The sequence below is a fragment of the Pelophylax lessonae genome (genome assembly GCF_965119305.1).
Source record: "Pelophylax lessonae genome assembly, chromosome: 9".
Taxonomy (NCBI): Eukaryota; Metazoa; Chordata; class Amphibia; order Anura; family Ranidae; genus Pelophylax; species Pelophylax lessonae.
Genome location: NC_138776.1, coordinates 255,587,307 through 255,614,748, shown reverse-complemented (window position 1 = coordinate 255,614,748; position 27,442 = coordinate 255,587,307). Strand labels below are relative to the sequence as shown.

Sequence of the window (27,442 nt, the reverse complement as noted above, 5' to 3'; positions counted from 1 at the left end):
CTGAGGACTCTCCTGGCTCTCTACCCCGCATCTGCAGATGACCTGCTTCTGGACTCGCCCCTGGCTTGGATGACTACCCGCTTGTGGACTTGACCCTTGCTCTTCCTGATCTCCTTTCTCTTGCTGTGTGTTTATTGTTGTTTGCTCCAATAAACTGCCTTATTTTACCTGCATCTCTGTGTGGTCTGGTTTCCTGGCACCCTGACAGACTGGACAGAGCTGCAACGGTCATGCCTGTTCCTCCCTACTGACAGGAAGCAGCAGGTAACATGTAATAGGGATCTATTGATGGGGCGACGAGCCAGCAATAGATCACTTCTAATAATGATCTATTGATGGTGCAATCAGCCAGCAATAGATCACTATAGCAGTGATCTATTGCTGTAGAGAGAGGCTGCAATGGCTGTGCCTGTGCCTCAATACTGACAGCAAGTAGCAGGTTACTTCTAATAGTAGTATACTGATGGTGCAACCAGCCAGCAATAGATCACTTCTAATAGTGATTTACTGATAGTGCAATCAGCCAGCAATAGATCACTATAGCAGTGATCTATTGCTGTAGAGAGAGGCTGCAATGGCTCTGTCTGTGCCTCAATACTGACAGCAAGTAGCAGGTTACTTCTAATAGTAGTCTACTGATGGTGCAACCAGCCAGCAATAGATCACTTCTAATAGTGATTTACTGATAGTGCAATCAGCCAGCAATAGATCACTATAGCAGTGATCTATTGCTGTAGAGAGAGGCTGAAATGGCTCACTCCCGATGTGAACACTGTGTGGAAGCATAGTCTACATCCTTTTATATGGAGGGACCCATATAAGCATTGGAAGTCAGGTAGCCGATTGTTTAGGATTTAGTGATGGATGCTGGCTGTGACAGCCTGAACCCCCACCAGGACCTGTAGGAGGCGCTAATACCCAGTGCTGAATAGCTGCTATCACTGCAGCATTTAAAAATGTTCCCTGGGACTCAAGGGGATGAAGTGTAAGTTCCATATCGCGTAAATAAAACAAACCGGCAGTCCTAATTTTAAAATGCTGTTCCTGGATTTCTTAAGTTATGTAGTTCCACAGAAACTGCTGGCTCCTAAACCACCTCCATCCTGCCAGCAGCAGGGCGGGCTGGAAGCTACAAGTGTGCTAGTTTCTCCTGCTCTGGTCCCTCAGCTCTGCTGATCCTCTGGTTTGCTGATCCTTCTCTCTCTCTCCAGGCCCTGCTCACCTCCCGCTATATTGATCCCACACTGTTCACCACATTTGACATCTGCTAATTTCTTCTGCTCTGGTCCCCCAACCTCTGCTGATCCTCTGGTTTGCCAACCCTTCTTTCTCTCCCATCCCAACTCACCTCCCGCTATACTGATTCCACGCTGCTCACATGTGACATCTGCTAATTTCTCCTGCTTTGGTCCTCCCACCTCTGCTGATCCTCTGGTTTGCCGATCCTTCTCTCTATCCGGTCCCCGCTCACCCCCCGCTATATTGATGCCACCCTGCTCGCAACATGTGTCATCTTCTAGTTTCTCCTGCTCTGGTCCCCCAGCTCTGCTGATCCTTTGGTTTGCCGATCCTTCTCTCTCTCCAGGCCCCGTTCACCTCCTGCTATATTGATCCCATGCTGCTCACCACGTGTGACATCTTCTAATTTCTCCTGCTCTGGTCCCCCACCTCTGCTGATCCTTTGGTTTGCCGATCCTTCTCTCTCTCTCTAGGCCCTGCTCACATCCCTTTATATTGACCCTACACTGCTCACCACGTTTGACATTTGCTAGTTTCTCCTGCTCTGGTCCCCCGGGTCTGCTGATCCTCTGGTTTGCCGATCCTTCTCTCTCTCTCAGGCCCCGCTCGCCTCCCACTATTTTGACCCTACACTGCTCACCATGTGTGACATCTGCTAATTTCTCCTGCTCTGGTCCCCCACCTCTGATGATCCTCTGGTTTGCCGATCCTTCTTTCTCTCCAGGCCCACTCACCTCCCACTATATTGACCCTATACTGCTCACTGCGCGTGACATCTGCTAGTTTCTCCTGTTCTGGTCTCCCAGCTCTGCCAATCCTTTGGTTTGCAGATCCCTTTCTCTCTCTCCAGGCCCCACTCACCTCCCGCCATATTGCTCATACGCAGCTCACCACGTGTGACATCTGCTAGTTTCTCCTGCTCTAGTTCCCAGCTCTGCTGATCCTCTGCCGCTCAGCCCTCTCTCTCTGGTCCCCACTCACCTTCTGCTATAGTGTACCCATGTTGCACACCACATGTGCCGTCTGCTGGTTGTGCCGCTCACCTTCCTGTTGCTCCATGCTGCACACCAGATATGATGTCTGCACCAGAACCTTCCAGAATATATACATATGAACCGGAAGTGACTGCTGATGATCTTTCCAGTTCGCCTGTTGGTTTCCCAGTGCAATCTGTGATATCTCATACCTGCAATACCTCCAGAACAAAGCAAAGCTAATGCTGAAAAAGAGCCCCTCAAACACTTCAGGTGCTGTTGGCGAGTGTTGTCATAGATTTCTATGGAGGCTTTGGAGACACTTTGAAGCACCAAGAAAGCAACACGGGGTGTAATTTTTGATGAAGCAGAAAAGAGCTCCATAATCTATCCAATGTAGGAGTATTATCTTTATGATGACACATTACCATTTATCCCCCACCTCTCTGCTTTCTAATGCCTTACCTGAGGGGTTGTCAATTAACATTGACCCCTTGCTTCTCCCAGAGAACTCTTGGCTCTTGCTTAGTCAACCAGCGTAGAATTGGGAATTCCTAGAATTTAGTGTAGACAGGCCAGTGCTTGCCAAGATTTTTTTTTTTTTTTTGATTGGTTCACATAAGAAGCATAGAGGGAAGTGAGTGGGGGCAATCAGCTGTACAAGGGTATGAAGATGCACCACATTGCTAATACATAACGATGTCTTCTGAAACATCTTCCTTTGCACTTTGAGGAACACCCGAGTCCCAGGAGAGTGTGCAGTACTCAAACATCAATACCCTCCCCCCTCAACAATGCAATGCAGAGGCCCTAGAAACCAAGACAGGTACATAATGGGTTATGGAATGTGGAGTTGAAGAACTGATCTCCCAGTAAAGTAAGTATTCGCATACTGCACACACCTCGGGTTCAGGGGTTCCCTGGTCTCAGACGAGGCAATGGTGCACAATTTAACACATATTATTAGGCAGTATGGTAAGGATGTTACCTGTCTGTCTCTGACCTCAATACTTCGCTTTACTGACCTGGAGCTATCACTATCTGGAGGATTCTTCAGGGTCAATCTTTCAGAATATACTACCACCACGGGATAAGCATGACAACCTAGCAACTTAAAAGTGGAACTTTAGTCAGAAAATTAAGTCCTACTAGATCACTTCAGGCCGGCCCCTTTTGTAGGTATAGCAATGTAAAACATAAATTGGGGTCTATACTGTTTAAAATCCAGTAATACACTATTCTCACCCTGCTCTGCACATCCTCAGTTGCTCTCTTTTCTTCGCACTGTGCCTAAAATTAGAGCCACTAGAGGCCAATCAGCTGACAGATTTAAAGTGGTTCTAAAGTCAGGTTTTTTTTTTTATCTTAATGCATTCTATTACTGATTCCCACATAGGCCTAAGTCCCGGTTCACACTACCGCGACTTGTCAGCCTGACAAGTCGCGGTCCATTCTGTGCTATGGGAACCGTTCTAATAGGAGCGACTCAAGTCGCTCCGACTTAGAAAATAGTTCCTGCACTACTTCGGGATGACATCGGAGCGACTTGCATTGACTTCCATTATGTGAAGTCCGTGCAAGTCGCGGTGCACACGACTTCACAGGTCGCCCCCGAAGTCGGAGATCGCCATGGTGTGAACCGACACTTAGTCCCTTCTTCAGATTCCAAAATATAATTTTTTTTTTTGGGGGGGGGGGGGGGGGGGAAGTGTTTCAGACAGAGCTGGACCAATTTGAAGAATCTGGTATCTCTGGAGGTGATCCATGATATAATGCTCTTTAAAAAGGGATCCCATGGGTAGATGAGGGTGAAGGAAAGGGCAGTCCTGATGGGGCCTTGCTGGTAGCGACGTGAAATCGCTCCGCAGGGTAAGTGTAGATGAGGTAGGAGGCACGCTTGATATGCAGGAGACGTCACACTTCAGGCTTTTATACAAAGTATTTATTGAAGTTTGCAGTTCACAGGGTACAAATGGAAAGCAAAAAAAGGGGGGGAGGCGCCACTAAGTGTAGTATTAGACTATAGACATTTATTGTGCAAGATTAAAAACGCTTACAAAAAAGGTAAAAACAATTCAAGCCCATCATAAGATGGATGGTCCCGATGGTAGTAGTGGTCCTGTGAGCTTCACAATCTCCCCGAACACCAGGAGAAGGTTGTTGGTGTCTGTATGTCCAGCAGTGAACCTCCACGCAAACCAGCGTGGAACGCAGAAGTGATGTCACGGGTGCGGGGGAAGTCTGGATCATGGGCTATCACACAAGGAGGCGAAGGCTACGCGCTCGGAGCTCACAGCTCCTTCTACTGGCCTAGAGGTTGGAGGTTCACTGCTGGACATCCAAACACCAACAACCTTCTCTTGGCGTTTGGTTAGATTGTGAAGCTCACAGGAACACTACTACCATCGGAGCCACACATCTTATGACGGGCTTGAATTGTTTTTACCCCTTGTAAAATAAAAGGTCTATAGTCTAATACTACACTTAGTCACACCTCCTCCCTCCTTGCTTGCTTGCTTTCCACGTTTTACAAAGCTTCTGGACACACTCGGAGGATGGCTGCCTTGTTCTAAGTGCACATTTCCATCTGCCTGGACAGCAGATTTTTACTTTACTCATTTTTAACAGTTCGTTTGGCCAAAGACATTTTATTTTTGGAGCGCCAGAATTTTATCTTACAGGGTACAAATGGAGGCAACAGGTTTAAGTGAGACGTCCCTGCCTATCGAGCATGCCTCCTACCTCGCCTACAAAATTTATTTTTTGAATGTTGACAGGCTTACCTCCTCCCTTATCCAATCCTTTATAGAAAAGGAATGTCCTATTAAATGAGCTTTTATGTATAAGCATAAGAAGCATTGTCCTCTGTGCCACAAGTTGGCGCCATTTTAGTGGATACAATAAAATTCAAATTCTGTAAGTAACCAAATTAATCTACCCAACATACTTCAACCCTTCAGTATGAGAACGAGCCGCAGTGAGTAAAAAATAACCATTTATTATAAACTCCAACAGAAAACACTGACAGACTGGCAACGCTTGTCACTTATTGGCCTTCGCCAGTTACGGATTTCAGTAAATACCCCCCAATTTACAGCAGGAGGTAGTCAACGCCTTCCTATTCAGCACTGTAGGAGGTAACTGCTCAGTTCTGTACATATATCCTTGCTGCTATTTTGTTGATGGCTGTGGGGTAGCTCTATGTTATCACCCGAAGCTTGATAAGAAGAACGAGCATGCGCTTTGGGCGATTTATTGTATGTGTCTCCATCCATGGTATTATATATATATATATATATATATATATATATATATATATATATATATATATATATATATGTGTGTGTGTATCACACTAAGGCCACCGCATGGTATCTGTGATCTTCCCTCATTTTCTGTTCTGTGGACACAAAGTTAGAGAAATCCAATTGCCCCCATTGCATGATTTTCTCTTTTGACAACTCACAATGTTGTATTTTCCCTCACTTTCAGTACAATAGTGACAATGGTTACCAGAAAAAATAGAATCTCCTAAAGGGGGGGGGGGGGGACAAAAAAACAAACAAACTTTAAACGAATTGTCACCCCCCACTGCTTTATCCAAAAATATAATTAAAAAGTTTGAGCTGTAAATACAATAATTGCCCAACTACATGGTGCTGTTTAATTAAGTAGGTCTAGCCTTCAGTAGATGTACTTTAGCCCCTTCATGAATAATTCCACTGTTTGGATCTGTGCAAACTGGTTCTGTTGATGTCGGTAAAAATTTTTGGTGAATTAATCTGTGCAAACTGGTTCTATGGAGGTCAGGATTATTTTCTGCTGGTTGGATCTGTGCAAACTGGTTCTATTGAAATTGGGAGTTAATTTCCATTGGTTGGATCTCTGCAAACGGGTTCTATCAACCTCGCGATTTGTTTCTGGTGGTTGGATCTTTGCAGGCTCCATGGAAATCAGGAATAACTTCTGGTAGTTAAATTTATGCAAACTTGTTCTACAGACGTCGTAGGTTGGATCTATGGAGGTTCCAAGGATGTGTGGAGGAATTTCTGGTGGTTGGATCTGTGCAAACTGGTTCTATGCACATCAAGAATAATTTCTGGTGGTTGGATCTATGCAGTTTCCATGAACTTTAGGAATAATTTCTGGTGGTTGGATCTGTGCAAACTGGTTCTATGAACTTTGGGAATAATTTCTGGTGGTTGGATCTAGGCAGTTTCCATGAACTTTGGGAATAATTTCTGGTGGTTGGATCTAGGCAGTTTCCATGAACTTTGGGAATAATTTCTGGTGGTTGGATCTAGGCAGTTTCCATGAACTTTGGGAATAATTTCTGGTGGTTGGATCTAGGCATTTTCCATGGACTTTGGGAATAATTTCTGGTGGTTGGATCTATGCAGTTTCCATGGACTTTAGGAATAATTTCTGGTGGTTGGATCTAGGCAGTTTCCATGAACTTTAGGAAAAATTAATAATGGTTGGATCTGTGCAAACTGGCTCTGTTGACACCAAGATTTCATTCCACTAGTTGGATCTATGAAAACTGATTCTATTGACGTTGGGAATTCATTTCCACTGGTTGGATCTAAGAAGATTGATTATTGTCATCGGGAATTCATTTCCAGTGGTTGGATCTATGAAGACTGATTCTACTGTCATCGGGAATTCATTTCCAGTGGTTGGATCTATAAAAACTGGTTCTATTGACGTATGGAATTAATTTCCACTAATTGGATCTATGGAGACTGGTTTCTATTGAAGTAGGGAATTAATTTCCACTGGTTGGATCCAAGAAAACTGGTTTTGTTGATCTCAGGAATTCATTTTCGCTGGTTGGAATTATGAATACTGGTTCTGTTGACGTTGGGAATTCATTTCCACTGGTTGGATCCAAGAAAACTGATTAAGTTGATGGTGACATTAATTTCCAATGGTTGGATCTGTGAAAACTGGTGCTATGGACACCAGAAATGTATTTGCTACTCACTCGAATAGGGAAAACATTCCCCCCCCAGAGAAAGGGTTATTGTCAAAATCCTCTTATGTAAATAATGGCACCTAATTTGCATAGGAAAGGGCAGTAATAATCCTGAGTGAGGAGGGTCTTGCAAGTCAGGCTAGGAAGACTCAAGGCTTGGTTGAAAACTAGTAGAACAGTTCAATCCCTACCAGACTTAAAATGTATTAACTTATCTATAGTCATCTATTTCCAACTATCTGAAACCCATAGTTTGGGCCTGCAGCACAGATGGGGTCATTGGTCTTGTTGCTCCCCGATATGAATCTTCTCATGCCTTACCTGATGCGACCTAGTGAAGAACCATTTCCCGCAGTCTTTGCACGAATACCGTTTGTCTCCGGTGTGATACCGCTGGTGCTTTGCGAGTTCCGAGGCGCTGCGGAAAAACTTGTCACAGTCGTTGCAGCCAAATGGTTTCTCTCCCGTGTGAATCCGAAGGTGCGTGACGAAATCAGATTTGCGGATGAAAGGCTTGCTGCAATAGGAACAAGTGAAGGGCTTTTCGTCAGCATGGATCTTCCGGTGGCGGTTACATTCTGAAATGCTGACAAAACTCTTCCCACAGTCGGGGCAGGAATAGGGCTTCACCCCAGTGTGTGTTCTCTCATGCACAACGCGTTCAGAGAGACTGGCAAAGCCTTTACCACACGCGGAGCAAACGTATGGTCTTTCCCCCCTGTGGATCCTCCTATGCGTCACCAGGCTGGAGCTGTGGCTGAAGCTCTTTCCGCACTCTGCACAAGTATACGGCCTCTCTCCAGAGTGGATTCTCTGGTGCGTCACCAGACTCCTTTTCATACAAAAGCATCTGCCGCAATCGGGGCAGGCATGTGGTTTCAACCCAAGATGGATTTCCTTGTGCTCCTTGAGCGACCACTCTGAGCTGAAGCATTTCTTGCACTCCGGGCAGGTGAGATTCTTGGACCCTGTGTGGACAGCTTTGTGGGCCTTAAGCGTGGTATTCCTGGTGAAGCTTTTCCCACATTCAGAACACGAATACAGCCGGTTCTCCTTGTGGACTTTTCGGTGCATATTAAGCATCGATCGGACAGTAAAGCACTTCCCGCAATCGGGACAGGGGAAAGGTTTGTCGCCGGTGTGCGGCCTGAAGTGCGCATCTCTGACGCTTTTAAAAGTAAAGGCCTTTTCACATTCGGCGCACCTATAGGGCTTCTCTCCCGTGTGAAGACGCTGGTGAACTTTCACTGTCGATCGGGCAGTAAAACACTTCCCACACTCTGAGCAGGCATAGGGCTTCTCCCCTGTGTGGACTTGCTGATGGCTGACAAGCATTGCATGATCTATGAAACACTTTCCACACTCAGAGCAACAGAACGGTTTGTCCTGCAGTTTTCCCTGGGTCTGCTCTTCTTCACTGAGAACGTCTTCCTCGCTCGACTCCTCTTTCACAATGATAGAGAGACAATGGGTGTATGTCTCAGATATAGAACAGTCTTTGATATCTTCATCACTTGAGAGTGCATCCTCTTGGATAGAAGAGCGGAGAGCTGGATTAACAGAGTCCGGGACATGTTCTTCATCACTTAAGACTGGATTCTCTTCGATATGAGAGCGGAGAGTTGGAGAAACAGAGTCTAGGTGATGTTCTTCATCACTTGAAAGTGGCTCCTCCTTGATTTCGACAATTAAATGTTCTTTATCTGAGAATGATTCCTCCTTAATTTGGACAGTTGTGTAGTCCATTGTGTGATTTTTTTGGTGGACCTGGTAAAAAAAAAAAAAAAAAATATTGCAGTCAGTTTAATAAATTTGTTTACTGGACCTTCACCTCCCATTTGCTCCTTGGAGAGATTTTTCCCCTTACTCAGAACAAGGAAGTCGTGAATGGCCTTTTTGTCTTTCTGGTGATCCTCCATCACGACATCCTTGTGTCCTCCTAAATACTCCCACTCCTCCATGGAGAAATAGACAGAGACGTCCTGACACCTTATAGGAACCTGACACACACAATGATACAGTCACCATCCAGACACATCCCTTGTCTGTTACTGGATAATGTCCCAGAATTCCCGGCACCGCTCACCTCTCAGTAATATGAAGCTTTCAGTCCGAGTTTATTTTCTATACCAGAGGTTTTGGATCACCATCCACGAGGGTCTGGTCAGTAAAATGTTTTTCCAGCAGGAGGTCCGACTCTCATGTTTGTGCCAGGACTCTGATCCTTCACATCACAGCACCCCCTTCCTCCTTTGACATCATAGCTCCCCCTTTACATCAATCATCCCCCCCCCCCCACCTTCACATCACAGCCACCTTCACTTCACAGAATTCCCCCCCCCCCCCACTTGACATCATAGTTACCCCTTTACATCAATCAGCCCCCCCCCCCCACCTTACATCACAGTCACTTTCACATCACAGTAACCCCCCACTTAACATCAGAGCTCCCTCTTTGCATTAGTGTTATCAGCCCCCTTCACATCACAGTACCACCCCCCCCCCCCCCCAAAATCACAGCTTCCCCTCCCATCAGTGTTATCAGCCCCCTTACATCACAGTACCCCACCCGACAAGTGTTATTGGCTGCATCACAGCCCCCTTCACTTCCTAGTACCGCCCCCCCCCCCTGGCATCACAGCTCCCCCTTTACATCAGTGTTATAAACCAACCCTCACATCGCAGCCTCCTTCACACCACACCTCCCCCTTTACATCAGTGTTATCAGCCCCCCCCCACTTACATCACATCCTTCTTCAAATCACAGTACCCCCACCCCCTCTTTGACATCACAGCTTCCCCTTTACATCAGTGTTGTCAGCATCCCTTTACATCACAGCTGCCCCCCCTATTTAGATCACTTTTTCATTGCAGAATCCCACCCTTTATATCCCAGTCACCCCTTTAACATACAGCCCCCCCCCTTTAAATCACAGCTCCCCCTCCTGTCCTCTGTCCTGCTGTGAAGATGGCAGTGGCAGCGGTGGGGGGGGGGGGGGGGGGTAGAGAGGACACACAGGCAGTCCAGAGAGGACTGTCACTCGGTCCAGATCTGGACCACGGTTCACCATTTAGTGATGCCTGCTTAATAGAAAATTCTGACTATGCTCTGTATAGAGAAGACCCCGCGTAGGCTCTGCTTGCTGCTACAAGGCAAGGTGATGGGTTCTCTCCCTGCCACACTGCAAAAATGCTTCAAGAATGGTTTGGGGAACACAACAAGTTTGAGATGTTGACTTGGATTGAGATCTGAGGAACTGGGAGGCCAAGTCAACATCTCAAACTTGTTGTGGTGTTCCTCAAACCATTCTTGAACCATTTTTCGCAGTGTGGCAGGGCACATTATCCTGCGGAAAGAGGCCACTACTATCAGGGAACAACGATTCCATGGAGGAGTGTACTTGGTCAGCAACAATGTTTAGGTAGGTGGTACATGTCAAAGTAACACTTGCTGACTTGGCCTCCAAATGCTCCTCCTTTGAATGTCCTGGAAAAACAAGTCCGATCCATGGAGACCCCACCTCCCAACTTACAGGACTTAGCTCACATCTTGGTGCCAGATTCCACAGCATACCTTCAAAGGTCTAGTGGAGTCCATGCCTCGATGGGTCAGGACTGTTTTGGTGTAAAAGGGGGCTATTTTGGGGGCCAAATAAGGACCTAGGTGGGTGGTCAAAAAATTAGGCTGACCGGTGTAATAGAAAGGAACCTAGGGCCACCAGCAACATCTATGGACACATCTTTTGGTCCCGTGTCTTTAGCCACTTCATGAAAGCGTTCTGAGAGGCTCATGAGCCACTGGATCACTTTCCAAAGCGGAGGGAGGGGACGTCCTTCCCCCCTCCCGCCCCTTGCCGATGTTTCCCAGGTTTAGCATTTCCCCAAGTTTGCCCGAGAACCGATTTGACAGCGTAGCTGGCTATTCCTAGAGGTGATTAAAGAGAGGATCCTCTTTGATCGCCTCTATAGCCTTAGAGGACCGCAGCAATGTCAGTCCAGGCTGGAAGTAAACTTTTAATTTTTTTTTTAAATATCAAAAATGTCTATTTCTTTTTTAGAACTTTTCATTTCAGAAGGTAAAGGAGAGATTTGGGGTCTTATTGACCCCGGATTCCTCCATAAAGAGGACCTGCCGACCTTACTTCTATTACAAGGGATGTTTACATTCCTTGTAGGGATCGAGTGATCTAATTTTTTTCAGGGCCGATACAGATTTTCCGGCCAATCTTCAGGCCGATATTCTGCACATTTCAAGTTTTTAATTTTACACTTTTATATTATTTTTGAAACCACTTCCTGACCGCCCACCGCAGATATACTGCCAGCAGGCTGGCTGGGCTGCGCGAACCCCCGTACCTGTACAGCGGTTCGCGGGAGCGCCGCGTGCACCCGACCCCATTAGGAAGCGGATCCGCGGGACCGACGGCCGCGATTGCCGCCCGGCACCCGCGATCGTTCCCCGCTGAGAGAGAAGGACGGTCTGCTGTTGTAAACGTAGCTGACTGTTCTTCTCTCTGGAATCATCACAGAGAGCCTGTAATCCTCCTGGAACACAGGTCTCTGTGTTGATTCCACAAGTCCCTCCCCCATACAGTTAGAAAAAAAAAACCCTAGGCTCACACTTAACCCTTTGATCTCCCCTGAGTTAACCCTTTCCCTACCAGTGTCATTATTACAGTAACAGCGCATATTTTTAGCACTGATTACTGTAGTAATGTCACTGGTCCCCCCAAAAGTGTCAAAAATGGCAGTTAGGGGTCCGATCTGTCCGCCGCAATGTCACAGTCCCGCTAAAAATCGCAGATTGCCGCCAAAAAATAAAAATGACAAATCTTTCCCTTAGTTTGTAGACATGATAACTTTTGCGCAAACCAATCAATATAGGATTATTGGGATTTTTTTTTTACCAAAAATATATAGCAGAATACAAATTGGCCTAAAAGGATGAAAAAATTTGATTTTTTTATTTTGATTGGGAATGTTCTATCGCAGAATGTGAAAAATATTGTTTTTTATTTCTGCATTGATGCTCTTTTTTTGTCAAGCCCCCGTTCACACTGGGGCAACCCTACTTCCCGGGGTGACCTGTGAACCTCGGAGCGGCCGGCACGGACTTCATAACATTGAAGTCTATGCAGGTCGGTCCGGGTCGCCCCAAAGAAGCTCCGGACCCTTTTTCTAAGTCGGAGCGACTTGTGTCGCTCCTATTAGAACGGGTCCACAGCTTCTCTATGGAAGGCGACCTACGGCGATCTGTCAGGCAACCCGGTTGCCCCAGTGATAACGGGCTCTTATAGTGCAATAAACAAAAATCGCAGAGGTGATCAAATACCGCCAAAAGAAAGCTCTGTTTGTGGGGAAAAAAAAGGACATCAATTTTATTTGGGTACAGCGTCGCACGACCGCCCAATTTTCCGTTAAAGTAACGCAGTGCCGAATCGCAAAAAATGGTCTGGCCATTAATGGGGCAAATCCGTCTGGCCATTAATGGGGCAAATCCTTCCGGGGCTGAAGTGGTTAAGCACCGTAGTTTGCCGCCATTCCACAGGCAGACACAATTTTAAACCGTAACGTGTTAGGTATCTATTTACTCGGCGTGACATCTTCCACATTATAGAAAAAATTGGGCTAACTTTACTTTTTTGTTTTGTTTTTTTAGTTCATAAAAGTGTTTTTTTTTTTTTTTTTTTCAAAAAAATTGCGTTTGAAAAATCGCTGCGCAAATACCGTGTGACATACAAAAAATTGCAACACCCATCATTTTATTCTCTAGGGTCTTTGCTAAAAAAAACAAATGAGATTTCCCCCTCTCCCCCCTCTTCTCCCCCTCCTCTCCTCTCTCCTCTCTCTCTCCCTCCTCTCTCTCTCTCTCTCCCTCCTCTCTCTCCCACTCTCTCCTCTCTCCCTCTCCTCCTCTCTCTCTCTCTCTCTACCTCCCTCTCTCTCTCTCTCTACCTCCTCTCTCTCTCTCTCTCTCTACCTCCTCTCCCTACCTCTCTCTCTCTCTACCTCTCTCTCTCTCTTAACCTTCTCTCTCTCTCTACCTTCTCTCTCTCTCTCACCTCTCTCTCTCTCTCTACCTTCTCTCTCTCTCTCTACTCTCTCTTCTCTCTCTCCTCTCTCCTCTCTCCTCCTCTCTCTCTCCTCTCCTCTCTCTCTCTCCTCTCACCTTCTCTCTTCCTCTCTCTACCTTCTCTCTCTCTCCTCTACTTCTCTTCCTCTCTTCTCTCTCTACCTTCTCTCTCTCTCTCTCTACCTTCTCTCTCTCTCTCTCTACCTTCTCTCTCTCTCTCTCTACCTTCTCTCTCTCTCTCTCTACCTTCTCTCCCTCTCTCTCCCCTTCTCTCTCTCTCCCTCTCTCTCTACCTTCTCTCTCTCTACCTTCTCTCTCTCTACCTTCTCTCTCTCCTTCTCTCTCTACCTCCTCTCTCTCCCTCCTCTCTCTCTCCCTCTACCTTCTCTCTCTCTCTCTCTACCTTCTCTCTCTCTCTCTCTACCTTCTCTCTCTCTACCTTCTCTCTCTCTACCTTCTCTCTCTCTCTACCTTCTCTCTCTCTACCTTCTCTCTCTCTCTCTACCTTCTCTCTCTCTCTCTACCTCTCTCTCTCTCTCTCTACCTTCTCTCTCTCTCTCTACCTTCTCTCTCTCTCTCTACCTTCTCTCTCTCTACCTTCTCTCTCTCTCTCTACCTTCTCTCTCTCTCTCTCTCTCTCTCTCTCTCTCTCTCCACCTTCTCTCTCTCTCTCCACCTTCTCTCTCTCTCTACCTTCTCTCTCTCTCCCTCTCTCTCTACCTTCTCTCTCTCTACCTTCTCTCTCTCTCTCTCTCTCTACCTTCTCTCTCTCTCTCTCTCTACCTTCTCTCTCTCTCTCTCTACCTTCTCTCTCTCTCTCTCTACCTTCTCTCTCTCTCTCTCCCTTCTCTCTCTCTCTCTCTCTCTCTCTCTCTCTCTCTCTCTTCTCTCTCCCTTCTCTCTCTCTTTCTCTACTCTCTCTCTATACCTCCTCACTCTCTCTCTCTCTATACCTCCTCTCTCTCTCCCTCCTCTCTCTCTACCTTCTCTCTCTCTCCCTCTCTCTCTACCTTCTCTCTCTCTCCCTTCTCTCTCTCTCTACCTTCTCTCTCCCTTCTCTCTCTACCTCCTCTCTCTCTCCCTTCTCTCTCTCTCTCTACCTTCTCTCTCTCTACCTTCTCTCTCTCTCTCTCCCCCTTCTCTCTCCCTTCTCTCTCTACCTCCTCTCTATCCCTCCTCTCTCTCTCCCTCTACCTTCTCTCTCTCTCTCTACCTTCTCTCTCTCTCTCTCTACCTTCTCTCTCTCTCCCTTCTCTCTCTCTACCTTCTCTCTCTCTCTCTCTACCTTCTCTCTCTCTCTCTCTCTCTCTCTACCTTCTCTCTACCTTCTCTCTCTCTCTCTACCTTCTCTCTCTCTCTCTCTACCTTCTCTCCCTCCCCTCCCCTCCCCCATATATACATATTATAATATTTGGGGTTCTAAGTAATTTTCTACCAAAAAAAATACTGATTTTAACTTGTAAACAAAACTGCCAGAAAAGGTCCGGTCTTCAATTGGTTAAATATTGATCCCATCACCAACGTTAGCCAACTCCGCCTCTTGCGCACCTAAATTTGCACCAGAGCCCCACCCCCAGGCCCCCCTAGGGGACCCTAAACCTCTTATGATCTCCGCTAACCTTGCCTCAGAGCCCAGGTCAAGCATTGTGGCGTGCCGCCACGTTCTGTGACGCAACATCCTGCTTTTCCATGGCCGAAACATAAACAGCGCTCCGCAGCACGCCAAGGCCGGGTCACCCCGCGTCTCCTGTCGCCACGGCACCGGTCACACCCTGCTACACATCATTCACTCAATAATAATAGTAAATACAAGCTTTCCCCCCACCTGTACAAACCCCCAAATCACCTGAGAACCCTCCAAAACCAGCAACAGGTTCCAACAATGTCCTCACCAGCCACAGCCCGACTCCTGCCCACGTTTCCACTCGGTTTTCTATGGCTTCTGGCTGGACCGGAAGTCTCTTGACCTCACATCCAGGCCAGTGCGTCCCACCCATCACTTCCTGGCTTATGCGCTGCAGCCCACTTCCGGTGTTCCTTGCAGCTCTGTGAAATCTGTTCATGCGGGCAATTCCCCGTAGTGGCCGGCAGGTGGCGGCGTCTGACATCGCTGTGTTCACTCAGGGGACTGAAGGGGAAGAACGGCTGCATTGTGTAATGTGACCACAAGATGGCAGCAGCGAACAGCACAGAATTCTATACACAGGATAATAATGACTTGATGTGAATGAATATTGGAATCCTTTCATTTATTTTTTTTTTTTTTTTATCACTTCAGTACCGGGCACTTTTACCCCCATCCTGTTTAGGACGATGTCACACTTTGAATGACAACTGCGCGGTCATGCAACACTGTACATTTTTAACATTTTTTGAAAATATAGTTCTCTTTTGGTGATATTTAATTACCCCAGGGTTTTTATATTTTGTAAAAAAAATGTAAAAAAAAAAAAAAAGACCGAAAATTCTGTTATAAAATTTTGTATATAAGTCATTTTTCTCCTTCATCAAAGGGGAAATAACGAGACTGCACTAATGGGCACTAATAGGCTGCACTTATGGGCACTGATAGGCTGCATGGATAGGCGGCACTTATGGACACTGATTGGCAGCACTGATGGGTGGTGCTCCTTCATTCAGAGTGTGTGTGAGAGTGTGTGTGTGTGTGGGGGGGGGGGGAGGGGGTGGACGCTGTAATACAGGAGGTTTGTTACTGGTCAGATCATCAGGTTTACGTAATTTGTGCACCCTCCATGTATTTACCATAAAATCTGTCTGCTGACTGAATGAAATACATATTACTTCAATTTTCATGTTCATCTCCCATAGTGTCCCCCTAAGCTCCTACAATGGCCTTCAGTGCCCCTCAAACTCCCACAGTTCCTGAGAGCCCTCAGCACCCACCAACCTCCCACTGTGCGACCAGGCGCTCTGCAATGCCCCATAGCATGCTGCAGAGCCTCCAACCTCCAACAGTGTCCTCCAGCCTCTCCAACCTCCAACAGTGTCCTCCAACCCGTCCAACCTCCAACAGTGTCCTCCAGCCTCTCCAATCTCCAACAGTGTCCTCCAGCCTCTCCAACCTCCAACAGTGTCCTCCAGCCCCTCCAACCTTCAACAGTGTCCTCCAACCCCTCCAACCTCCAACAGTGTCCTCCAGCCCCAACAACTTCCAACAGTGTCATATAGTTACATAGTAGGTGAGGTTGAATAAAGACAATAGTCCATCCAGTTCAACCTATGTAGGTGTGTGTGGCCGTAATCATCTCACATAGCCCTTAATGTCCTGATCCTTGAGATGTACGTCTAAGAGTCTTTTGAAAGCCACCATACTAGTGTCCTCCAGCCTCTCCAACCTCCAACAGTGTCCTCCAGCCCCTCCAACCTCCAACAGTGTCCTCCAACCACCAACAGTGTCCTCCAGCCTCTCCAACCTACAACAGTGTCCTCCAGCCCCTCCAACCTCCAACAGTGTCCTCCAACCTCCAACAGTGTCCTCCAGCCTCTCCAACCTACAACAGTGTCCTCCAGCCTCTCCAACCCACAACAGTGTCCTCCAGCCTCTCCAACCTCCAACAGTGTCCTCCAGCCTCTCCAACCTCCAACAGTGTCCTCCAGCCTCTCCAACCTACAACAGTGTCCTCCAGCCTCTCCAACCTACAACAGTGTCCTCCAGCCCCTCCAACCATGTCCTCCAGCCCCTAGAGGGCCCTACACAGTCTCTCATTGTACCCTTTGCAAAGACCCCAGCCTCCTGAAGAGACCCAATGCCCCAACTCCCTCCAGAAACCTCAAACCCCTAAAGGGCCACCAAGTCTTCTGCAGATTCCCCGAACTTCCCGCAGAACCTCCATCCACCCACATTGACACCCAACCCTATCCAGATCCTTCTAACATTTCAATACATATTTTGTATATTATTCCCATACTTCTTGTGTGAGGGGGGGGGGGTGTCTGGATGTGGTCAGTGGAGACCAGATATAGAGTCCCTCTTGCAGCAGGTTAATTCTAACCATAATCTATTGATGGTGCAACAAGCCAGCAATAGATCACTATAGCAGTGATCTATTGCTGTACAGAGAGGCTGCAACAGCTCCGCCTAATCCTCGGTGCAACCAGCCAGCAATTGATCACAGGGCTACCAGCCACTTCTAATAGTGATCTATTAATGGTGCAATCAACTAGCAATAGATCACTTCTAATAGTGATCCCAGCCAGCAATAGATCACTATAGCAGTGATCTATTGCTGTAGAGAGAGGCTGCAATGGCTCTGTCTGTGCCTCAATACTGACAGCAAGTAGCAGGTTACTTCTAATAGTAGTCTACTGATGGTGCAACCAGCCAGCAATAGATCACTTCTAATAGTGATCCCAGCCAGCAATAGATCACTATAGCAGTGATCTATTGCTGTAGAGAGAGGCTGCAATGGCTCGGTCTGTGCCTCAATACTGACAGCAAGTAGCAGGTTACTTCTAATAGTAGTCTACTGATGGTGCAACCAGCCAGCAATAGATCACTTCTAATAGCAGTGAACACTGTTTGGAAGCATAGTCTACATCCGCTTATATGGAGTGACCCATAGAAGCATTGCAAGCCAGGTAGCTGATCTGTAGGAGGCGCTAATACCCAGTGCTGAATAGCTGCTATCACTGCAGCTTTTAAAAATGTTTCCTGGGACTCAAGGGGTTGAAGTGTAACTTCCATATCCCGTAAATAAAACATACCGGCAGTCCTAATTTTAAAATGCTGCTCCTGGATTTCTTAACTTATGTAGCTCCACAGAAAGTGCTGGCCCCTAAACCACCTCCATCCTGCCAGCTGCAGGGCGGGCTGGAAGCTACAAGTGTGCTATTTTCTCCTGCTCTGGTCCCCCAGCTCTGCTGATCCTCTGGTTTGCTGATCCATAAATAATGTGGGCTATGTGGGACTTTGACTGAGACACCAGCAGGTAATGCCCAGCGTCTCCATCCCTGTATCAGAAAAAAACAAAGGTTGAAAAGGATTAAGAGAGGTGCATGGAAGCCAGCCAGCCCCCAGTCTGATGTACTCACCCTCCAGTCTGCCACCAACCAAGTAGACCTGTCTCATGATATAAATAAAGAACAGGGGGCTAGTTGACACGCATTTGCAAACGCATGTGTAAGCTGCAGGGCCACTACACGGCACCCTGTATTACCTGCAGTCCTAACACTTTCTAATTTGAGTGTCTCCACAATGGAAGCACATGGCTGCTAATGGATGGATAGAAGGCAGGTGGGAGGGAGCAGCCCAAACCTCCCCCAACCCACCCCCATCCATGACTGGTCTAGCATCTCAAAACTCTAATAGCGATGTTGTAGCGATTGTACAAACTGAAAAGGACCAGCTGAGAAGCATACACCTCCTACCCCTTGGCGGATGCAATGTAAAACACAGATTGGGACTTTATATGAGGCATTGGCCTGTATAGCACAGTGCCTCCATCCCTAATTTCATAAAATATTTGGGACTTTACATGAGACAAGCAGGTCATGCTATTGGTCTCCATCCCTGTATATGAAAAAACTGGGGTCAAATCAGACTGCATCCACCAAAAACGCACGAAAATCGCACGGTGGGACTTTAAATGAAGCACCAGCCTGTAGGCAAGGCGCCTCCATCCCTGGTTACATAAACAATGTTGGCTAAGTGGGACTTTGAGTGAGACAGGTAATGCTGATCCTTCTCTCTCTCCAGGCCCCACTCACCTACCGCTATATTGATCCCAAGCTGTTCACCACGTGTGACATCTGCTAGTTTCTCCTGCTCTGGTCTCCCAGCTCTGCTGATTCTCTGGCTTGCCGATCCTTCTCTCTCTCCCATCCCTGCTCACCTCCCACTATACTGATCCCATGCTGCTCACCACATGTGACATCTGCTAATTTCTCCAGCTCTGGTCCCCCAACCTCTGCTGATCTTCTGGTTTATCGATCCTTCTTTCTCTCCCATCCCGGCTCACCTCCCGCTATACTGATCCCACGCTGCTCACATGTGACATCTGCTAATTTCTCATGCTTTGGTCCTCCCACCTCTGCTGATCCTCTGGTTCGCCGATCCTTCTCTCTATCCCGTCCCCGCTATATTGATGCCACCCTGCTCGCCACATGTGTCATCTTCTAGTTTCTCCTGCTCTGGTCCCCCAGCTCTGCTGATCCTCTGGTTTGCCGATCCTTCTCTCTCTACAGGCCCCGCTCACCTCTCGCTATATTGATCCCACGCTGTTCACCACATGTGATATCTGCTAGTTTCTCCTGCTCTGGTTCCCCAGCTCTGCTGATACTCTAGTTTGCCGATCCTTCTTTCTCTCCAGGCCCCGCTCACCTCCCGCTATATTGACCCTACGCTGCTCACCACGTGTGACATCTGATAGTTTCTCCTGCTCTGGTCCCCCAGCTCTGCTGATCCTCTGGTTTGCCGATCCTTCTCTCTCTCCAGGCCCCGCTCACCTCCCGCTATATTGATCCCACGCTGTTCACCACGTGTGATATCTGCTAGTTTCTCCTGCTCTGATCTCCCAGCTCTGCTGAGTCTCTGGCTTGCCGATCCTTCTCTCTCTCCCATCCCCGCTCACCTCTTGTTATATTGATCCCACGTGTTCACCACATGTGATATCTGCTAGTTTCTCCTGCTCTGGTCCCCCAGCTCTGCTGATACTCTAGTTTGCCGATCCTTCTTTCTCTCCAGGCCCCGCTCACCTCCCGCTATATTGACCCTACGCTGCTCACCACGTGTGACATCTGATAGTTTCTCCTGCTCTGGTCCCCCAGTTCTGCTGATCCTCTGGTTTGCCAATCCTTCTTTCTCTCCCATCTCAGCTCACCTCCCGCTATATTGACCCCACACTGCTCACCACGTGTGACATCTGCTAGTTTCTCCTGTTCTGGTCCCCCAGTTCTGCTGATCCTCTGCCGCTCGGTCCTCTCTCTCTCTCTCTGGTCCCCGCTGACCTTCCACTATAGTGTTCCCATGTTGCACACCACATGTGCCATCGCCGCTCACCTTCCTGCTGCTCCACGCTGCACACCACATGTGACGTCTGCACCAGAACCTTCCAGAATATATACACATAACCCGGAAGTGACTGCTGATGACGTCTTTCCAGTCCATTTGTTGGTTTCCCAGTGCAACCTGGGATATCTCATACCTGCAATACCTCCAGAACAAAGCGAAGCTAATGCTGAAAAAGAGCCCCTCAAACACTTCAGGTGCTGTTGGCGAGTGTTGTCATAGACTTCTATGGAGGCTTTGGAGACAGCGACATGGGGTGTAATTTTTAAAGCAAAGCAAAGCCAACGTGTGAACAGAACTGCAAGGTAACCATTTTATTTAGTGACTTAAAAAAATGGTGTCACATGCCACATTCTGAAGCACATGTAAACAAGCTCTAAGAGTTTGTTTCCTAATAAATACATTTAGAGCTTTAAACAAACAGAAAAGATTTGGTTTAGAACTTGGTGCAAAGGATGTCTTCTCGTTAGCAAAGAGAGTTCCGTCTGAATTTTCATATGTTCACATCAGTGGTGTGAGAGTAAGGCAGTGGCACAGAAGTGCCATATTGTGTGTTGCGTACGCTACATCATCGAGCATGTGACTGTATACCTGCTGCCACCTACAGTGAGGAAACTCCACTCCTCTTTGCAGTTCTTTTTCCAGGTATTAAGGTTTTGAGGCTGACGTTTGGTAACTCGAACCTTCAGCTCCCTCCACATATTTTCTATGGGATTAAGGTCTGGAGACTGGCTAGGCCACTTCAGAACCTTAATTTGCTTCTTCTTGAGCCACTCCTTTGTTGCCTTGGCCATGTGTTTTGGGTCATTGTCATGCTGGAATACCCATCCACAACCCATTTGCACTGGCTGAGGGAAAGAGGTTCTCACCCAAGATTTGATGGTACATGGCCCCGTCCATCGTCCCTTTGATGCAGTGAAGTTGTCCCTTCCCCTTAGCAGAAAAGCACCTCCAAGGCATGTTTCCACCTCCATGTTTGACGGTGGGGATGGTGTTCTTGGGGTCATAGGCAGCTTTCCTCCTCCTCCAAACAGGACAAGTTGAGTTGATGCCAAAGAGCTTGATTTGGTCTCATCTGCCCACAGCACTTTCACCAAATTCTCCTCTGAATCTTTCAGATGTTCATTGGCAAACTTCAGACAGGCCTGTACATGAGCTTTCTTGAGCAGAGGGGCCTTTTGGGCGCTGCAGGATTTCAGTCCTTCACAGTGTAGTGTGTTACCAATTGTTTTCTTGGTGACTATGGTCCCAGCTGCCTTGAGATCATTAACACGATTCTCCTGTGTAGTTCTGGGCTGATTCCTCACCGTTCTCATGATCATTGAAACTCCACGAGGTGAGATCATGCATGAAGCCCCAGACCGAGGGAGATTGATAGTTATTTTGTGTTTCCTCCATTTGCAAATAATCGCACCAACTGTTGTCACCCTCTCACCAAGCTGCTTGGCAATGGTCTTGTAACCCATTCCAGCTTTGTGTAGGTCTATAATCTTGTCCCGGACATCCTTGGACAGCTCTTTGGTCTTGGCCATGGTGGAGAGATTGGAATCTGATTGATTGATTGCTTCTGTGGACAGGTGTCTTTTATACAGGTGACAAGCTGAGATTAGGAGCACTCCCTTTAAGAGAGTGCTCCTAATCTCAGCTTGTTACCTGTATAGAAGACACCATGAGTGCTCCTAATCTCAGCTCGTTACCTGTATAGAAGTCACTATGAGAGTGCACCTAATCTCAGCTTGTTACCTGTATAGAAGACACTATGAGAGTCCTCCTAATCTCAGCTCGTTACCTGTATAGAAGACACTATGAGAGTGCTCCTAATCTCAGCTCGTTACTTGTATAGAAAACACTATGAGAGTCCTAATCTCAGCTTGTTACCTGTATAGAAGACACTATGAGAGTGCTCCTAATCTCAGCTCGTTACTTGTATAGAAAACACTATGAGAGTCCTAATCTCAGCTTGTTACCTGTATAGAAAACACTATGAGAGTGCTCCTAATCTCAGCATGTTACCTGTATAGAAGACACTATGAGAGTGCTCCTAATCTCAGCTTGTTACCTGTATAGAAGACACTATGAGAGTGCTCCTAATCTCAGCTTGTTACCTGTATAGAAGACACTAAGAGTGCTCCTAATCTCAGCTTGTTACCTGTATAGAAGACACTATGAGAGTGCTCCTAATCTCAGCTTGTTACCTATATAGAAGACACTATGAGAGTGCTCCTAATCTCAGCTTGTTACCTGTATAGAAGACACCTGGGAGCCATAAATCTTGCTGACTGATAGGGGATCAAATACCTTTTTCACTCATTAAAATAGAAATCAATTTATAGCTTTATTGTAATGTGTTTTTTTGGATATTTTTGTTATTATTTGTCTCTCACTGGTAAAATAAACCGACCATTAAAATTATAGACTGATCATTTCTTTGTCACTGGGCAAACGTACAATCAGCAGAGGTTCAAATACTTTTTTCCCTCACTGTATGTCAATAGCCACCAGGAGTGTAGTCATAACAGTCTTGGCCTGAAGTGTTTACTGATAAGAAGACTATAGTGTTTCACTTTAATAACTCAATTTCCCAGTGCTAGGAGACAAAAAAATCCCATAGACCCTCCAAAAACAGAGCCAGCACTGTTCCAAGTATTTTACCCTTTGGACTGATACAGAACCTCATCTACCGCGTGTGAATCCGCTGATGTTTGATCAGGTCGGAGTTGCTAATAAAAGCCTTGCCGCAGTCACAGCAGGAAAACGGCTTTTCCCCCGTGTGAGTCCTCAGGTGAATGACGAGGTTGGACTTGCAGATGTAGCTCTTATCACACTGCGAGCAGGCGTACGGCCTTTCCCCAGTGTGGACCCTCTTGTGGCGGCTGCACTCCGAGCTACTGCTGAAGTGTTTCCCACATTCGGAGCAGGCATAAGGCTTCTCCCCGGTGTGGCTCCGGCGATGTGCCACCAGCTGAGAATTGGTGATGAAGCACTTGTCGCACTCGGAGCAGGAGAACGGCCGGGTCCCAGAGTGGATCTTCCGGTGCAGGGCCAGGTTGGAGCTGTTGATGAAGCACTTGCCGCAGGTGGGGCAGACGTACTGCTTTTGACCGGAGTGGATCTTGCGGTGGGTCACCAGGTTGGACTTGCTACTGAAGTGTTTACCGCAATCAGAGCACGAGTACTGCTTTTCCCCCGTGTGGATCCACTGGTGCGTGGAGAACTGCGTTTTTCGGCTAAAGGTCTTGCCGCACTCCTGGCAGGAATAGGGTTTGTTGCCGGAGTGAATCTTCCGGTGGCTGTTCAGCTCGGCTTTGCTGATGAAGCATTTGCCGCACTCTGTACACGGGTAGGGCTTCTCCCCGGAGTGGCTCCGCTGGTGGCGGTTGAACTCTGACTTGTTGCTGAAACAGCGTCCGCAGTCTGGGCAGGCATATGGCTTCTCCCCGGTGTGTATCCGCTGGTGGGTCACCAGGTTGGAGTTACTGATGAAGCACTTCCCACACTCTGAACAGGCATAAGGCTTCTCCCCAGTGTGGATCCGCCGGTGGGTCACCAGGTTGGACTTGACGTTAAAGCTCTTGCCACACTCCAAGCAGGAGTACGGCTTCTCCCCCGTGTGAATGCGCTCATGCGTCTGGCAGTCAGTCTTACAGTTAAAGGACTTGCCACATACCGTGCAGGTGAAGGGCTTTTCGCCCGTGTGACCCCTCTGGTGGCTGAGCAGCTTGGAGCGGTGCTGGAACCGCTTCCCACAATCCGAACACGAGAATGGCTTCTCAATGGTCGGGTTGGTAAGGTAGTTCCAGCTGCACCTGCCCGCGTAAGATTTGGTTTTCTGAGCATGACTACGAGGTACGTTATTTTCAAAGTCAACTTCAGAGAGGGTCTCCTCCTTTATCACAAAGGTTGTGTATTCTGAAGGGTTACCGGTCATACAGTCATAGGTGTCATTCAAATTCTCTTCATTGCCGAGCGTGGTTTCCTCTTTTACGTGGACCAATCCATTTGCAGGACCTACTGAGGATCTATCGGTTACTCCATTGCTAGAAACTGATTCTTCCTTAACTTGGCACTGTACACTTCTGGTGGCTGTAGAAGTGTCCAAGTGTGGGGGAAGTTCTTCTTCCCCTGACAGGTCGTCTTTAACATAAGAAACATTGATGAGCCCTTCTTCTTCCTCTTTAATGTGACCCGGAGAACGGTCCAGAGGGTATGTTGTAGGAGAAGAGTCAATTAGACTTAATTCTTTACTTGGGCAGGTCTCCTCCTTTACATCTGAAAGTAGAGCGATGTCACATTGAGGCAGATCTTCTTCTTCGTATAGGGTTGGTGCCTCATCGATGTTCTCCGAAGCGTGGGTGACTTCTATCTTCTCAGTGGAGCAGAATTTGGCAATTGGGGAACCAGTACCATATTCTTCATTCATACAATCTGATAACGGAGAAACGGTGTCCTGGGAACCTCCAAGCAATGAATCTGTAAGAAGGAAAGGTATAGCTTTCAGAGACGGGAAACATACGGAGAATTGTGAAAGAGTCAGCCTGCCCAAAACTGATGTCTTGTTGTTTTTTGAAGATTCTAGGGAATCCCATCACTGAATGGTTCCCTACAACGGTGAGATCTACCGGTTGGATTTTTAATTAGGTTTATATTGTAGAGAATGCAACAGGAAGGACAGAAACGGCAATGATGGTAAGACATGTAGGAATGGAACTAGGAACTACCACTGGAGACACACTGAGAAAAATGGAGGTGGCTCCTATAGATGGAATGTCAATATTGGGTTGGCTGACTCTTTAATATACAGAAGATACTGGTTGAGGGAGGAGGAACGTTCTTGTACAGTTCTTGCTTGGATTTCTGTAATTTTCTAGGAAGGAACATGGAAGAATTGGATGAAGGGAAGGTATGTGAAGAGTAAGGGATGGAAGGAGTGGGGAAGGAAGTATGGAGAGAAAGGAAGTGGGAGAGGGAAGAAAAGAATGGAAGGATATAGGGATTGAGGATGGTAAGAGCGAAAGTGGGAGAGGATGGAAGTGAAAGAAGGAGGAAATAAGGGAGGGGGGAAGTGAGAGAGGGAAAAAGAGAGGAAGAAAGGAAATGAGAGAGAGAGATGAAATGTTAAAGGAGGAAGGGAGGGAGGAAGCAAGTGTGAAGGAAAGAATGGCAAGAAAAACGTGAGTGAAGTAGGAAGGAAATAAGGGGGGAGGAGAAAGTGAGTGAAGAAGGCAGAGAGGGAGAAAAATGGAGGGAAGGAGGAAGCGAGGGAGGAAGTGAGTGAAGTAGAAAGGCAGTGATGGAGAGAGAGAGAAAGTGAGTAGAGGAAGTATAAGAGGAAGGTGAGAGAAGAAGAAAGGAAGAGAGGAAGGAAGAGAAAAGGGAAGGATGAAGGTGAGCAAGGGAGGAAGGAAGGGAGAGAGGAAGTGAGTGAAGTAGGAATGAAGGGAGGGAGAAACTAAAATAGGAAAGAAGTGTTGGAGGGAGGGAGGGAGGGAGGGAGGGAGGGAGGGAGGGAGGGAGGGAGGGAGGGAGGGAGGGAGGAGGGGAGGGGAGGGGAGGGGGGAAGAAGGGAGGAAAGGAGGGAGAAAGAGAGTGAAATAGGGAGGAAGTAAATGAAGGAGGAAATGATGGATAGATAAAGTGAGAGAAGAAGAAATAAAGAGAGGGAGGAATAGAAAAAGGAAGGGAGAAGATGAGCAAGGGAGGAAGGAAGGAAGGCAGAGAGGAAGTGAGTGAAGTCGGAAACAAACAAGGGAGGGAGAGAGAAAGGAAGTGAGTGAAGGAGGAAGGAAGTAAGGGAGGGAGGGAGAGGAAGTGAGTGAAAGAGGAAGGGAGGGAAGAAGAGAGTGAAACAGGAAGAAAGTGTTGGAGGGAGGAAATGAGTGAAGGAGGAAATGATGGAGAGAAAAAGTGAGAGAAGAAGAAAGAAAGAAAAAAAGAAAGAAAGAAAGAAAGAAAGAAAGAAAGAAAGAAAGAAAGAAAGAAAGAAAGAAAGAAAGAAAGAAAGAAAGAAAGAAAGAAAGAAAGAAAGAAAGAAAGAAAGAAAGAAAGAAAGAGAGGGAGGAAGAGAAAAAGGAAGGGAGAAGGTGAGCAAGGAAGGAAGGAAGGGAGGAAGGGAGGGAGGGAGGGAGGGAGGGAGGGAGGGAGGGAAGGAAGGGCCGGAGAGAGGAAGACAAGGAAGGGAGGAAGGGAGGTCGGGAGGAAGGGAGGGCAGGGAGGGAGGAAGAGAGGGCAGGGAGGGAGGAAGTGAAGGAAGGGAGGGCGGGAGAGAGGAAGACAAGGAAGGGAGGTCGGAAGGGAGGAAGAGAGGGCAGGGAGGGAGGAAGAGAAGGAAGGGAGGATGGACGAGAGGAAGAGAAGGAAGGGAGGATGGACGAGAGGAAGATAAGGAAGGGAGGGTGGGAGAGAGGAAGAGAAGGAAGGGAGGGTGGGTACGGAAGGAGTACAGAATGGAAGGGAGGGCGGGAGGGAGAGAGGAAGGGAAGGAAGGAATGGAGGGAGAGAGGAAGGGAAGGAAGAGAGGGCGGAAAGAAGGGACGAAAGAAAGGGTGTTGGATGGAGGGAGGAAGTGAGTGAAGGAGGAAATGATGAAGGGAGAAAGTGAGAAAAGAAGAAAGGAAGACAAGGAGGAAAAAAGAAAGGAAGGGAGAAGGCGAGCAAGGAAGGAAGGGAAAGAGAGAGGGAGAAAGAAAAGAAGGGATTAAGGAAGAAGGTAACTGACCACGAGATAAAAAGAGAAGGCGGCGGAGGAATGGAAAAGAGAGTGTAAGTGAGAAGAGAGAGGATAAGGGGATGGAGGAAAGGAAGGGAGGAAGGAAACGAAAGATTAGGAAAGAGAGAGAGAGCGAGGAAGGAAGAGAAGGAAAAAGAAAAGGAGGGGTTGAGGGAAAAGGGGATGGAGGACAGGATGGGGGTAGGAGGGAGTGAGGAAAGAAGAATGGAGGGCCGAATGGAGGGATAAGATGGAGGAAATGTAGAAAGGGAAAAAGTAAGAGAAGGAGGAGGGATGGAGGAGATAAATGAAAGAAAAGGGAGAGAAAAAGAAAGAGTGAGCCCTGACCTTACCCGATGATGTGTGGGGTTGAAGATTGTCCATCTTGTTGTCTTTATGAGGATCCTTAGGTTCCTTCAAGTAGTCCTGAAAGAAAAACAGTGAC

General features: G+C 47.4%; 2 protein-coding genes across 2 annotated transcripts in view; both read right to left on the bottom strand.

Annotated features, from left to right (window-relative positions):
• Positions 1-7,348: 7,348 nt before the first annotated feature.
• On the bottom strand, positions 7,349-15,372 carry LOC309564389 (uncharacterized protein; the record flags this gene model as incomplete). Its single annotated transcript, XM_082269018.1, has 2 exons — positions 7,349-8,958; positions 15,157-15,372. 2 exons carry the CDS (start codon positions 15,370-15,372, stop codon positions 7,468-7,470), a joined length of 1,707 nt encoding a protein of 568 aa, XP_082125144.1. The 3' UTR covers positions 7,349-7,467.
• A 7,394-nt stretch (positions 15,373-22,766) lies between these two features.
• LOC309564386 (uncharacterized protein) overlaps positions 22,767-27,442 on the bottom strand; it is a 114,899-nt gene continuing 110,223 nt past the window's right edge. Inside the window, exons 15-16 of the mRNA XM_082269013.1 lie at positions 27,351-27,423; positions 22,767-24,761 (exon numbers count right to left, since the gene is read on the bottom strand). Of these exons, the coding sequence (XP_082125139.1) occupies positions 22,969-24,761; positions 27,351-27,423 (1,866 nt within the window). The 3' untranslated portion in view covers positions 22,767-22,968. The remainder of the gene's footprint in view (positions 24,762-27,350; positions 27,424-27,442) is intronic.